This window comes from Ciconia boyciana, chromosome 2, assembly GCF_034638445.1.
Source record: "Ciconia boyciana chromosome 2, ASM3463844v1, whole genome shotgun sequence".
In the NCBI taxonomy this organism is placed as follows: domain Eukaryota; kingdom Metazoa; phylum Chordata; class Aves; order Ciconiiformes; family Ciconiidae; genus Ciconia; species Ciconia boyciana.
The window spans coordinates 81,900,560-81,915,151 of NC_132935.1; the positions used below are offsets into that span (position 1 = coordinate 81,900,560).

A 14,592-nucleotide genomic window follows, 5' to 3' on the forward strand; every position below is an offset into this window, starting at 1 on the left:
ACAATTCCAGTGAGTAGTATCAGCAAGGACAATCAAAAATACCTTCTGAACTGATAAAGCAGAACAGGATAAACACATACGTTTCCAGATTAAATCCTATCTCCATAGTAAAATCATTGGCTAATGTTCGTTCAATATATTGGAATAATTTTGCTTACACTGCCCTTGTAACAAATGCATAAATTATCTGAAAAGAATTTCAGAAAATGCAATGCAAAGGTCCATTACAACAAGGAGTTTAGCATTAAATAAAAAAGTACTGAACTGCAATCCTGTAATTATTATTCTAATGACACCTAAATAGACTATGTAGGCTATATAATGTACCTGAGCTATGGTCCTGTCAGGACACCAAGATCTGATAAGAAGAAGATGTCCAAAGCAGTCCAGGGATTGACCATAGCCACTAGGAGCCAGTTCTTCTTCAGGTTTCTCACTATCAAACCAGATTTTCCACTGTTTCTCTGCTCTGGAAATCTGCAGTTGTAACATCAAAGGAGTAAATCTCACTAAACAGACAAGTCGCATTTCAATTGCCACTAGGTCACAAACTCATGAGGGTCAGAGACATGTAATCCACCCACAGGCATTTGTTTAGCAATGTTAGTGCACAGATTTAGTAAGGCTATTAAAAAAAGAGGATAAGCTTCAGATTTTAAGTACAAAATTGTATAACGCAATAATGCCCTTAAGTATTCATATGCTGAAAAAAATGAGCTACTACTCAGTATTTTCCGTTAATGATATAATGGCATAGCAAGGTCAGAACACAGATAGCTAGGCTCAGACATAGCTCTGAGAGCACTAGGTACATTTCTGCTCCCCACGTGACTGTACAGAAGGTACTCTTCCCATATATCAAATGCTGTTTACTTACTCCATTAGCTACCATGCACCAAGACTATTCATGCAAGTGTTGAATTTACTGAACACTCTTTCCCTAGCTCTTACTCTATGTAATCAGAGAAATATTGGAACAAGCACCATAAAACATAGTTTAAGAAAGCACAACAGGGATGCAAGAAAGTCTAACAACCAGAAGAAGATTCAAGTTGAATTATGTGAGTTGGTAATAGCAAGTTGTATCCCAATCTGAAAGTATTACAATTATATACAGTGTGAAACATTCTACTTTCTTCTTCTTTTCCCTAGGTTTTTAAAGTTTTTTTATCAATACAGGTTGCTAAGCAGTCAGGGCCGCAATTGTGGCTATCTGCTGTCAGTTTCATTCTGTTCTATAAAATAAACCAGTTTCCCACCACATGCCTTGATCACTACCAGATGATCACTGTCACACAAGAGATTCCTTTTAAAAAGCTCTTACTTACTTGATCAAGAATATCTGAAAATTGTTTAAGCTTACTGAGCTCCACCAAGTTCAACCAAGTCATATCCAGAATCCATTTAGCTGGCTTAGGAGGACAAGCTTTAAGGTCTAGGGAAGCACCACCTGCAAGAAATTAGGAATTAGTTATAATTAGAACTGTTGGAGACACCCAAAAGACCAAAAAAAACCACCCCACCTATTTGGAAAATGTAAACTAGATACTGCAAGGCTATTTCACATGACTAAGTCTTCCCAGTCTGGAGAAAGAGTACTTAATAACTAAGGACAGTCATAAAGAAATTTCTGAGTTAGGTAGCATGCAAAAATTTATTTTCAAATCTTATTTTTCATCCTACTTTAAAACGTTTTTTTTAAATCCATAACATTTTTTAAAATCCATTTTTTTTCTTTGATTTTTTGTTATTGTAGATAATGTAATAACTTTGCCAGTATGTACATTTGCCTACCTTGGAATTCAAGTGAAGCTAAAAGAAAGCAAACACAAAATAAAAAGAAAACACAAGCTACAAGAATCCAGATCTTTAATCATGAGATTACAGGGGTTTTCTACCTTATAAAGTCACACCATCTTTGGTGAAACAGACTTTGTAGTTTGGTTAGTTTATATTATTTTTTTTTTTATGATGTACCTTAAACTTAATCTTTGTTAACCAGTTTCTCTTTTGAGGATTTACTATTTCTTTGTGCAATGTGCCTGGAAATAAATGCTTGCTGGGAAAAGATATTCTAAAGATTCAACATGGAAAAATTAACAGTTATAATCCATAAATAAATGTTGCCTGGAAAATTAAGTATCTTGGAAAGGTAATACAAAACGATTCCAAGCTTTCAAGTGAAGATACACAGTGCTTGAATGCAGTTAAGACTAAAGCCATGAACTTGTCACATTCAGCTAAGAGTCTGATATTCTTTTAAACCGTTAGCATCACTTTCTGTTCCTATTTGCTTGCTTGTCCTCCTGCAGTTACCAAATAAACTAAAAGATGTTTAGCATAATAATAATTTTGCTAAGTCAAACATATACCCGGTGGTATTTGAGCAGTATACATAAGCATCAACTGAAAGGACACTTAACAATTTTTCCTTTTAAATTCTTGCGATTCTCAAAGCTATATTTGTCAATATTCAGTGCGCTGCTACAAATTAAAAGTACCATACAATGTTGTCTGTCACCAGAACAGAATGATAAGCATGTATTCTTTCAATTGACTGGCTTCTCATGTGCAAAAGGAAGCAGCAGCTTGGCTAGGAGATACTAACTACAGCTAAAAAATTTTCTGCCATAATATATGTGCTCTACTTAAAATTGTTCCATAGTTCCAACCTTTAATAAGTGTCAGAAATTCTTCATGCTTCACTCTGTTTCTTTGTATATCAATCTTCAATGTAAGTAATAACGTGAAAAGAAATTTGTGCTCCTCATAGAGTCCTCGGGCAGCGTATTTGAACACTTCATATGTCATATGTTCAATAATATTAGTAATCCTCTTGCTAGTTATAGGGCTCTTGGTAGACCTGTTGGAAGAAAGGTCTGCAGTTGAATGTTGATTTGCATAGGCTTTATTAAAGGGAATACTATGTAAAGACAAAAAGCCATAGTTCAGAACTTTCAAAACATGAAAAAATAATAGATCACAAACAAAGAGTATCAGACAGCAAGCTAGCAACAACTTTCAGACTGAAGAAGCAACAAAAAAAATTCCTTTGCAATCAAGCCTTTCTGCATAGTTGAAAATCAACACAGTATAATGGTTTTTAATTACCTAATGCCTAATTTTTAAGGATTGTAAGTATATTTGAAGGTTCTTTGCCTTGGTAACTAACAGACAAAGGCTTATGGGTATTTAAACTGACAATTCCTGTCAAGATTGTAATGAGCAACACTCTTCTTTCTGACATTAGTTTACAACAAATCTTTACTGTACTACAACCACCCCCAGGATTGGGTAAATACAATTGATACTTATTGTTAGCTAAATTACCTGGCTAGGGAGCGGTCAAAAAGCCCCAAAAACTGCCGAAGTGAAGTCTGATACATCACATTGACCATGCTCATCTCAGTAATAAGGAAGTATAAGATGCTACCTCGAGTTGCAACTAAAGGACAGGAAACAAGATTGTGTTCAAAGTAGAAATGCAGAGCAGAAAAGCTTAACTCACTACAACAAGACAGTGAGTTTAACACTAATGCTAACTGAAGATCCTTCAGTTGCTCCATTCTTTACTGGCCAGAAAAATAATTAAAATGTTAATTTAATCCTCATTTATACATCAGGAAAAAAAAAAATCTTTTCTGTAATAATGCTTACTATGCAAAGCCCCGTTTGCAAATAGGAGCATATTTGGAGAGCACTTGGATAGTATACAGCAATATTCAGATCATCAGTAGAACATACAAAAAGTAAGATGGTTTGAAGTACTGTTTGAGTATCCAAACAAATTTATCTTTACAGACTTTTACAGGAGTCATATAAAAGCCAAATGAAGTATATTTATTTAACTTGTCCAGCTCTGATTTAACATACTTTCAGCAGTCATTTAGTTTTAAATACAAAGGTTTTACAAAATCTGCAATGATTTCTGGTACAGTAACTGTACCATTTTATACATTTCCTAAAATGCAGCTATAACACTTAATTCCAGAGAGCTTTTTTTTTTCTTCACTTTTTTCACATGTTTTCACCTGTCAGTTAAAAGCCAAAAGACTGATTAAATGTGCTGACTATAATAATTTAAGGATCTATGACAGGATAAACAAAGCATTCATCCAAACAGATACAAAAAGTATTTACAATTATACTGGCCTCCTAAAAGAATGTCAACATGTTGAACTCAAACATACAGCTACCTAAATACCCTAATGACTGGTCTCATTGACAGTCCATAAAAAGCACCAACATTTTAACAGCTAAGAAAGAACAACCAAGCCCTCCCAAGTTTCTTACCCAGTAGACTAGGTGGACAGGTACACTTGTATATAGAGCAATGGGAAGTTTACGGAAAGAATAGATGATTCCATTGTACAAATTCCACATGAAGCATCACATTGACTATTTTCTCCACCATAGCCCAATATGACATTTCCTAGATACATTTTACTTGCAGGAAAACACAGATCCTTCCCAACCATTATGGTCTTTGTCATCTCATCCTACCATTTCTCTTACTCTAATTATTGCTGTTTTAACTGTACGCTCCAGTCATTTGTCTTTCATCACTACCTCCACTCACCAGGTCTGTACTCTTCACAGGCCGAGTTGATCTGTACTTCAGTTTCAGCAGAAGTTTGCAGTTTCTGTGTTACCTCCTCAGCAGTCGTCTTAGTGTTACTCAATACAATTATTAGACTTTCATCATCTGCCAGAGAACCCTTAGTGCTTGTAAGTCGGAACAAAAGGTTATCTTCTAGGTCTTTAATCCTCCTTTTGTTCATAGTCACATCTTCAATAAGATCTGTCCTTTCTTTCTCTAATTCCTGTTGGAATACATCGTAATATTTGGAAAACAGAAGAGTAATCAAAAATAAAAACAAAATAAAACAAGGTATTTAGTTTTAAAAGTACTGATCCTACTAAAATAGTGTAGGTCAAGAGTAACTGCACTAATTTGGGGAAAGAATTCCAGTGGTATTTCTGACAGCAGGTCTATTGCCAGGTTTCTGAACCTGCTACATAAGTATGCATTAACAAATCATTTCAACAAATACTATGGAGCTTGCTCATATCATGCCCTAATAGAATTAGAAGTTCAGAATAGTAATTGTTTTTCTTCTTTTTCTGTTTCAAAGTGCAAACACCTTTCCAGGCATAGGATTTTATTTCACTCCATCTAATGCCATCTTTGTTTACACCCTGTTTTCAATATGTTTCACCATATTGAAAATATAGTCTCAGTAATAATGAGCACCCTTAGTCAATGAATCAAGCACCAAATATTTCAAGAAGTGCATCTAAAAATACTCTTCCATCGAACAAGGATAACTTCAGTCTCTCACTAAAATGCTTCATTGATTAAGAAAAGAAAGCATGTAGAACTCAAATTGAGTTGCTTCACTAGAAGTATTTAATTGAATACTTTTCGTAATACAAACTGGGTGGTTTATATACCTACTTTGTTTCCCAGCGGTCATATATAAAAGATGAATACCTCTTGATTAATAGCTTTACATTTTAAAAAAAAAAAAAAAACAACAGTTTAAAAATACCTAGAAGAATATGTTCTTCAGAGATAAAAGGCCTTTCAGTTCATTCTTATGCTACTCTTAAAATTAAACTTTAAAAACTTATTAGAAATTAATCCTTCAGAGATAAAAATACTCCATTGAAACAATACAAAATGTTTCAATACAGCCAATGAAAAAGAAAGAAAAAGGGAGAGGAAGGGTTAAGAGTCTTTTGTAAGATAAGGATAATATGAATGTTCTGAATCAACAGTAAGAGAGCCAGCTGGTAGAAATATTAGCTATGTCTACAGAAGTACTCCTCCACTGTTTACAAAGGTCTGGTGTATAGTTTTAACAATGTCTCTCCAAAGTTGGAAGCTGTGTGTTCACTCCACCTTTGCCAAGTCCACTTCAGCACTGCAGACAGGTGGCTACTATTCCAAAGAAACAGGGACAACACTAAGAAATACATGATCTTTCATACAGCACTACAGGCATTATGATTCTGAAACCTTAGCAAGGCTTAAGGAAAGGTTTTACTTCCCCATTAGAGTATCCTTCATTTATACACCTTTGCAACACTGTTACAACTTCTGAAATTGTTTTTTTGTTTTCCCAGATTCTAAACTTGCGGTCTTCTCACTCTTACATTCTGCTAACATTCCTAAGTATTTCAAGCATTTGGTTCTTGTAAAGAAAGTCCTTTTATCTTAAAAAGGAAATTTTTAAAAAATAATCTTCATCTCATAATCAGATTTAGGTTCTTTTCTTCTCACTGTACAAAAGGTATATTGAAACATCATCATCATCAGGTAGAAAAGATTTATTGGGACCGTTGTCATAGAATAATGTAAATGTCACATAACTTAGAAGATATGCATACAGATTCAAAAGATTCTGACAAAAACTGATGAAAAAAGACAAGAAAACTACAGTTAACTCCATTTTAATCAACTGATGCCTAATGGAACTAAAGAAAAGCAGGTAGCAATTATGAACCAAGACAAGCATTATGCAAGTTTGATGAAGCAGAAACAATTTTTAAAAGTATAGCATTAAAAGAATGTTAGCATCCAATTAAATATAATAATTATCATGCTGAGAAATCATTCTGAGCCAAATTAAATTTCATGTTTTGCTGAGTTCAATTTAAAAGGTTAAACATATTTTAGAGTGCAACACATTTAAAAAACCAGAGAGCTATGTTTTCCTCACAAGAAGAGCCCGAGAAACAAGTTGGAAACAGAACAACCAAACTAAAGCAAGTGAAGTAACCTTAGATGAAAACCTTAGTGAAAAATCCATCTATTAAACTTTTAAAATACTTTTTGCAGATCAGGAAGAGTACACAGTTGAAAGTTTTCTGCATGTCTTCAAAAATTTCCAGTTGTAACATCAAGGATGAAAAAAAAAATAAGCCAAGTTACCATGTATGTAAATTCAAGGAACTTGCACCAAAGAGGCTATTTCAAATCCAGCTTTATGGAATTGCTTTCACAAGCTGATATAATTTTACAGGCTGTACCAAAGAATGCTAGATCTTGTTAATATTCATAAAATATAAAAGCTGCTACCTAGCTTATATCATTCCGTCACAAAATTATTCATAAGTGCAAGAATTTGCATCAACTGATCCTTACAAAACTTGAGCCTCTTTCCACCACAAATCTTGAAATATGAATGTGAAAATTCAAAAAGGCATAAACAGTTCTTGTATATTATAACTCCAGTACTAATCTAACACATCTATTTCTACAACACTAAATAAGCAAGTTTTTTGTCATATTATATAACAGCCAATGCATCAAAACAATCATATCATTAAAACAGTATGTTATACTACATTCAGACATATATCAAGTGTCTCAAATCCAATTATTCCAAGAAATAGAGTAGAATTAAATTTATACAGATATACCAGCTACCCTTTGACCTTCTTATGCTTAGCTCACATCTTGCAAATTGGTTTAACATTCTGGTGGAAAAGAAGTAGTCAGTACCAGTATTCTTATCAGTAATCAATCAATTCTTTGAGAGGTACGCCACACAGATTCTACCAATGGGCATACCAGAGAACACAGGAACGGAAAGTCAGACTTTGCAGAATCTTTAAATTATGTTCTGTAAACCCTCCTTTTCCTTGCTGCATGTCTAAATCTCATTCATTCTAAGTGCAGAACCATACTAGAGACAGTAGAATGGCAAGGAGGATATAAATGTACATACAAGCCTTGAAGAACACTAACTTCGGATAAATAATCTCTTCTCTTTTGGAGGCAGAAGTTCCACACATACATTCTAACACTGGATATCACCAAGCAGTCATACTGCTCAAATCAGTTGGCAAACTGTCTCATGGTTAAATAATTCCACCACCTCCCTACCAAAGGCTACAAGAAGGTAGGAAGAATCTAGACACTCAAGAAATCCCCAAATTCACAAAGGTACATAATTAGATATCATAGGAAAAAAAGGTTTTGGACAGTGGGATATGTCCGAATTGACTCTTCAGGAAACCTTGAACCACAGGATAGAAAAACATAGGTCAAGCAAACTGAAAAGTGGTAAGTATATTCTGTGAAAGTCCCCCTGTCTGTCAAGTGGTGCACTTGTCATTTATCTAGAAGAACTATCCTCAGGTGGTTACAAACAAAGTAGTAGCGAGTACACCACTCTGAGAAGCTGGTTCACAGAGCACAGCATGTCCACCCATTAGATATTCCCAGTTAGTTGCAAAGATACCACAGAACAGTAGAATAACACTAGTTTGGAAGGGACCTCCAGAAATGAACCAGTCCAACCCCCTGCTCAAAGCAGGCCTAAATAGATCAGTTACTCAGGACCATGTCCAGTTCAGTCTTGAACCCCTCCAAGAATGGAGATTCCACAACATCCCTCAGTAATCCGTTCCTGGTTTTGACCACTCTCAGTGTAATTCTTTTTTTCCTAATATCTGATCAGAACTTCCCATCTTCCAATTTGAGTCCATTACTCCTCAGTCTATCGCTTTGCACCTCTGAGAAAAATTAAGCTCCTATCTTTTCTGTGTCCTCCAAGCAGGCATACAGCAACTGCAATGACTGGAGAAATTTGCTGATAATGACTGTAATCTTGAGGAATGTACTGTATTGCAGGGCCCAGAAGTGAAGTCTGGCATAAGGCTTTGTGAATATACACATCACAGTGTGTTTCAGACAGTGATAATTCCATTACATAGTGCGCTGACAAGCTGTCACTGGTTGAAGTGAAGCTGATGGTGCAATGAAGCTGTCTGACAAAATATAAGCCTTCATGGAATGAGTATGATTTCTCTCATGAGCTCCATGGACTGATCAGGAATGAAATGCAACTACTTGACATTAACAAGATGACTGAGGCCATTAAGGAGGAACATGTTACGTTGGGGGGAGGTGGGGGAGGAGGATGGGAGGACCTCAACAGATGCCACAATAAGGGAACAAACACATTCCTCTCTAGTGAAGGTAAACGGAAACTATTGCCAAAATCTTAGTAAATACACAGTCATAGATGCATAGTGTCTCATTTGACTTCAATATTGCCTGACCTTGTAGTTACAGTGATTAGGTGTCCAAGAGTTCAAAAGATTATTTCTTATTCACAGGATCTAGTTGAAGATGTCCCTGCCCATTGCAGGGGGGTTGGACTAGATAACCGTTAAAGGTCCCTTACAACCCAAACTATTCCATGATTCTATACCAACCAGCCTCCCTCCAGAACTACTGGTGGCATGTTTATTGGGATTGTCATCCTGAACTTGGAGTTCCTCAACTAATACATCTGCAATGTCAAAATAGGTAGTTAGCCCGTTTCCCCTTGGAGCAAGGAAGTAACTAAGTCTGAGTCCTTTGCACCAGGTTATGTTGCCATGAGCTCCACAGTGTGTAGACAGAAGAACATCAGTTTTTATTCCAGGCCCTTTTCCTTTTCACAGGCCATTTTAATGAGGTTATAACTCATTGAGGCAGGAAAAATAAGGTGAGTATGGTGCAGTTGCGACAATAAAGACAAATAGAAACTTCTACTTGAATGAGTCAATTTCTTCTGTGCCAGCTTTTAAACCATCATAAATAGGTTATATTAAGAATAACCACAATAGAGAGAGCTAGAAAGTTACCCTGCCATATGGGAATAGACAGTAATAAATTAAAATGAAAGTAAAACCTTCTACAGGTAAACGTAAGACGTATAGCCAGGAAAAAGATACAATTAATCCTTTTACCTGTTTCTCTGTGAGAATGACTCTGCCTAAGAGTTGATTTTCAAGACCTTTCATGGTCACAGTAAAGTCAATGATGGAAGTTCGAGCACTAATTTCAGGAGAGTAGCCTGGATTTGGCAGTTTTGTAGTAATGTAAAGTCTGAAGCCATTCATAACATCTACTTCCTTATCACCAACCTTCACCTTAAGAAAAGTATTAAAAAGAAGTCCTGAGATATCAAGAACCAGTACACACTCTTTCAGATACTGCATGTAGAAACAAAGGTTACATTTTTCTGTTCAAAAGCATAAAAAAACAGCTTTCAATTATACATCTGATGCAAATAATTTGTTGAGAATATCTATGGAACACTTTAAATTACTCATTCACAGATTATTTCAATTTTTAAAAATTTTCATAAGCAAAGGGATAAGGAACTCCATAGGTTAAATATATTAACTATTTGTGATCTTAAACTTTACTCTTTTTTGGTATTAGCATTAATCGAATTTAAACATGAGTTTAATCTTTTGTAGTCATAGATTTCTTAGGAGTTACTTTGGGGGGGGGGGGGAGGGGGGGGCGGCTGTTTCCACTTGTTTGCTCATTTGTGTTATTTTTACCTTGTTGGCTGAACCTGTTTTAATGAAGTTTCTTTCCAAAACATTATCAAGTGCTGGGTCAAGCTCTTCTCCAACATCTTCTATCAAAAGAGGTCTTCCCAAAGAAAGGCTGTCTTCTAAGTGATTTCTAAAATACTTGTGATTCAAAGAAGTGATCTAAAAATACAATCAGGGACCTATATATTATGTTATGCCCAGTTACTAAGTTTTTTGTTTGGTTTATATTTATAAAATATTTTGTTTTATTTAAATTACTGACAAAAACAACAATCCTATGATTAGACTAGGATTAAGGCAAAGATTGTGACCACAAGAAAAAGTAGCATCAGTGTACTATATTCTCAGATCTCACTGAATTCAAACTTCTATTTTTCAACTACAAAAGTAGAAGCAAAGCAACACTGAGTACTTAAAGTTTTGATATCTTATGAGTGCAACTAGACCAGAAATTCACAGGAACCTTTTATCACCTTCAGTTTTATCTTGGATAACATCCCAAGTCAAACTGCAGCAAGGTCAATTCCAAGATTAGGGTGCTTCCCCCCCACCCCCTTGAAAATTAGAGGTTTATATCAAACAAGCCATTAAATAGTCTTTGCTTTAAAAAGTAGTCCTCAGTACAATTGTGATTAATTTTCAACATGTACACAAAGCACATTCAGCTTACTTTGTTTATAACTCCATAGTTAAAGTCTAATTATCATTTTTTAACATAACTAGCTAGGCAACCATTAAAGGGTTCTGCACTAAGATAACAATCAACATGAATGAAAGTAGTTTCCTAGGACTACTCTCAGAGCCACTCTATTATCATCCTTCAAAATCCTCTTTATCTTTTTCAGGGATATCTTTTTAAAAAGCTGGTTTATTGGTGTAATTATAATTGTAGCAAGCAAGGGCTTTCTTTCTCATATCTTCCCATTTGCATCGAATTGGTGTATCTTGCCTCAGACCGTATGTTGTTGCAATATTGTCTTCCCTGTACATTTGCAGAATATTTAGCACCTGACATTCATGCTAAGGCAACACAAATTATCAATAATTTCTCATTAAAATATGATAAAAATATAATGCTGTGCATCTTAAATTTTAAACATTTATATGAACCTGTATTAATCACTTATTTGGGTTTTTTTCCTAATGCTTACAGTATTCTGCAAACATGCTTCAGCCTTTATCAGACATTACCCATCCACCCTATTTTCCAACAGTTTATGTTTCATTAAAATAAATTCATTAAATAAATCGAGCCACTGGTACTAATAAGCTTCAAATGTACATTTTCATAACTAGACAAATCTCAAATCTACCAAAATATATCTGAGATGTCCTTTATATCCAGACAAGGCATTTATATAAAAGGCATTTGCTAAGTATTATTTGAATCACTGAATTGTAATGTTTTGTGAGCTGAGTTTCTAGGGATTATGAAAGCACCAGCATTCCTATTACCTGAAGTTCATTTCTGCCTTCCTTATTTTTAATCCAAATTTTACCCTGTGCCTGTGGATCAATTAATAAAGGATAACGAGATGCTTTAGTGACGATGATTCCATTCTGTATGGATAAATCATCATTTGGTAATCCTTGCAGGTTCCATTCACTGATAGTTGGAGCATCAGTCAACATTTCTATGAGGTTCAAATTGTTACCAAAGGGGATTTTCCGGCTTTTCATTTCCTTTTGCCAGTCATTTAATAGCAGACTGCGGAACTCTTGGTTAAAAGGACCAGAATAGGACAGAAAAGCTGTAGCCAAGAGTACATCACCTTAAAGAGAAAAAGGAAAAAAAGAAAACAAAACATTACAACTTTGCCAATTCTATTCATGAATGAGCTGCTTCCTTCTCTAGCTGTTATATGGTTTGGCTGGTAACTGAAGAACACACTTTGACCCATAAAGAAGACAAACCAGCCTTTTTCCCAAGGCTGATTACATAGCAAGACAATGCTACATTTCAGTAGATGCCATGTTTACTTTATCCTTACAACACAACTGTAGGAATCAAGAGGTGGGCATCTGGCTGCCAGCCAAGGTCAATCCAACACATGCACACATAACACTATTCCAAACACCAGATCGTTCACAAGCAGGACATAGCAGAATAAATTTACTCATAAACTTCCAATTTCATAATTTCCTTGCACAATCGTAAGAACAGGCTTAAACAATATTTTTGGGGGAGAAAAGAACCTTTATTTAGGAGTACTAATTAAGAACAAATCAATTACAATTATTACTACTACTAATAAAAAATTGTAGCAGACATCATTATGGAGGTATGAAGTGTGACAAGTTTTAATCTTCTAGTCAGCTTCAAAATTGCCCCCCTACGTTTCGTGACACCATACTTGGGGGGTTTTTTTGTACGTCTGAAGTAAGAATGCAGAATTCCAAACTGGAGAAGATACTGTACTTTTATACTAAGTACTTATATTTTTTTAGACTTTTTCAAGTTATCTATAAAAAACCATGACGACTGCGTGGGGAAGGTATTCTGTATTTTTAGTAAGTTAATAATACACATATACATATTATGATAGCAAATAAAATACAACCTATCAATACAACAACCAATAAATACAACAATACCTGCTTTTTACAGCATTTCAAGGCAAAAGTCAGAGAATAAACTTTAGACCACAGTAAAGGACAAGATAAATTTCATTTACTTGATCTAACTAATAAATTAATTCTTTATTACAAAGTACTTTACTTTCCAACTGCATATTTATAAAATAAAAATGAACTTCTAAGAAACAAAAGTTTTATGAACATTAGTAACTGCATTTAAAAATATTTATTTCTACATATAAATGTCAGTGCCCGAATATCACACTTCCTCTCCTCCATATGTATTCTCAGTTATAGACATTTTATTGGCACTTGCTAACATATCACTCTCTTTGGACTGCTGCCTATAAACATCAGTCAAGTTAAAACATCAGTGTCCCAAGTATGCACTGCACGTTATACACATCAAGTAAAAGCCCATGCACAGCATACACGGTTACTGTATTATTTTATTTTTTTTAAACATGAACTTTAGTCTCATACTGTATTTTTTACCTACCAGTGCTTTAGCAAAAGAATTCATAACAATTACCCCCATTTTAGCAACAGGGAAGCTAAGCGACAAAGGAAAACTTTGAAATTTCAAACGTTTTCAGTTTCACTATCCATTACAACTCAAGTGACTAACTTCCAAGTTCAAAGGTGTGGACAAAAGCTTACCCACTAGCCTCTTGGTCTGCACAGCAAATTCCTTACTCTGCTCTGTCCACCTCTCTTTTTCACTTGCTAAACCACTTATAAGACTTGAGGCAGTTTGCATTTTATGACGGCAACGCTCAGCATCTTCAAGCAAAGTCTAGAGAAAACCATACACCAAGAAATATGGTTTACAGTCATGTATCTGATAGGCCAGAAAAATCTCTACATCTAATTAAACCAGTAGTTAAACAACAGCTCAAAAATATATTCTCAAACACTTATATCACCATGCAGAGAAGGAGGGAAAGTGGGATGGAAAAAATATATTAGGACAAACTATCAACATCTGTCATAAATGTGATCAACAGCCTCTCCAAGGAATAACAGTGAAATTGAGAGAATGCATTAAGTTTTCCTTAAAGTAAGGGTGGCAACTTCTTTTCTGTAAATAGCAGTTCACCTGTTTTTCTCTCATTGCTTTTTCATACTCTGCCTGCACAATATCTAATTCTTCTTGCTTGGCACCCAGTTCTTCTTGAGCTTTCTGCAGGTCCAGCATAGCAGTGGTTAGGCGATTCTCCTGGATTGCTAAATTAGCCTGTGAAGCATACAAATAGTGTATTCATACATACATCTTAAAGCATTTGCTATAATGTATCTCAAAGAGTTTTACTGTACTACATTTCAAAATCAAACTGCTCAGCAGACATTTCATCATTCATTAAAACCTTTTATTTGAATTTTACAAGAAACTAACTTCTTATTGCAGGTAGCTGCAGTTAAGCAGTTGGTCTAACATCAATTAGAAAAAATAATCAGAAAAACTTCTGGGATACCAGCCATTCTCCACCTGACACAAAAGTTAACCTGATCTGGCTTGCAAAAGAGGTGCCACTACTGGTGCCACTAGAAGCCCATTTGATTTCTCCAACCAATATGCTTTGTCTAACGAAAGATACTACCTCTAACTACAAATCTTGCTTCCCTCTTGGTCATTCCTATTATAAATACAAGCTATTCTATGTT

General features: G+C 35.0%; 1 protein-coding gene across 1 annotated transcript in view; it reads right to left on the bottom strand.

Moving 5' to 3' along the window:
- The window catches only part of DNAH5 (dynein axonemal heavy chain 5), a 132,705-nt gene that overhangs the window by 14,152 nt on the left and 103,961 nt on the right, over nt 1-14,592 (bottom strand). Inside the window, 10 exon segments of the mRNA XM_072851354.1 lie at nt 328-477; nt 1,329-1,450; nt 2,673-2,863; nt 3,331-3,445; nt 4,580-4,823; nt 9,751-9,933; nt 10,354-10,509; nt 11,806-12,122; nt 13,588-13,723; nt 14,027-14,164. Of these exon segments, the coding sequence (XP_072707455.1) occupies nt 328-477; nt 1,329-1,450; nt 2,673-2,863; nt 3,331-3,445; nt 4,580-4,823; nt 9,751-9,933; nt 10,354-10,509; nt 11,806-12,122; nt 13,588-13,723; nt 14,027-14,164 (1,752 nt within the window).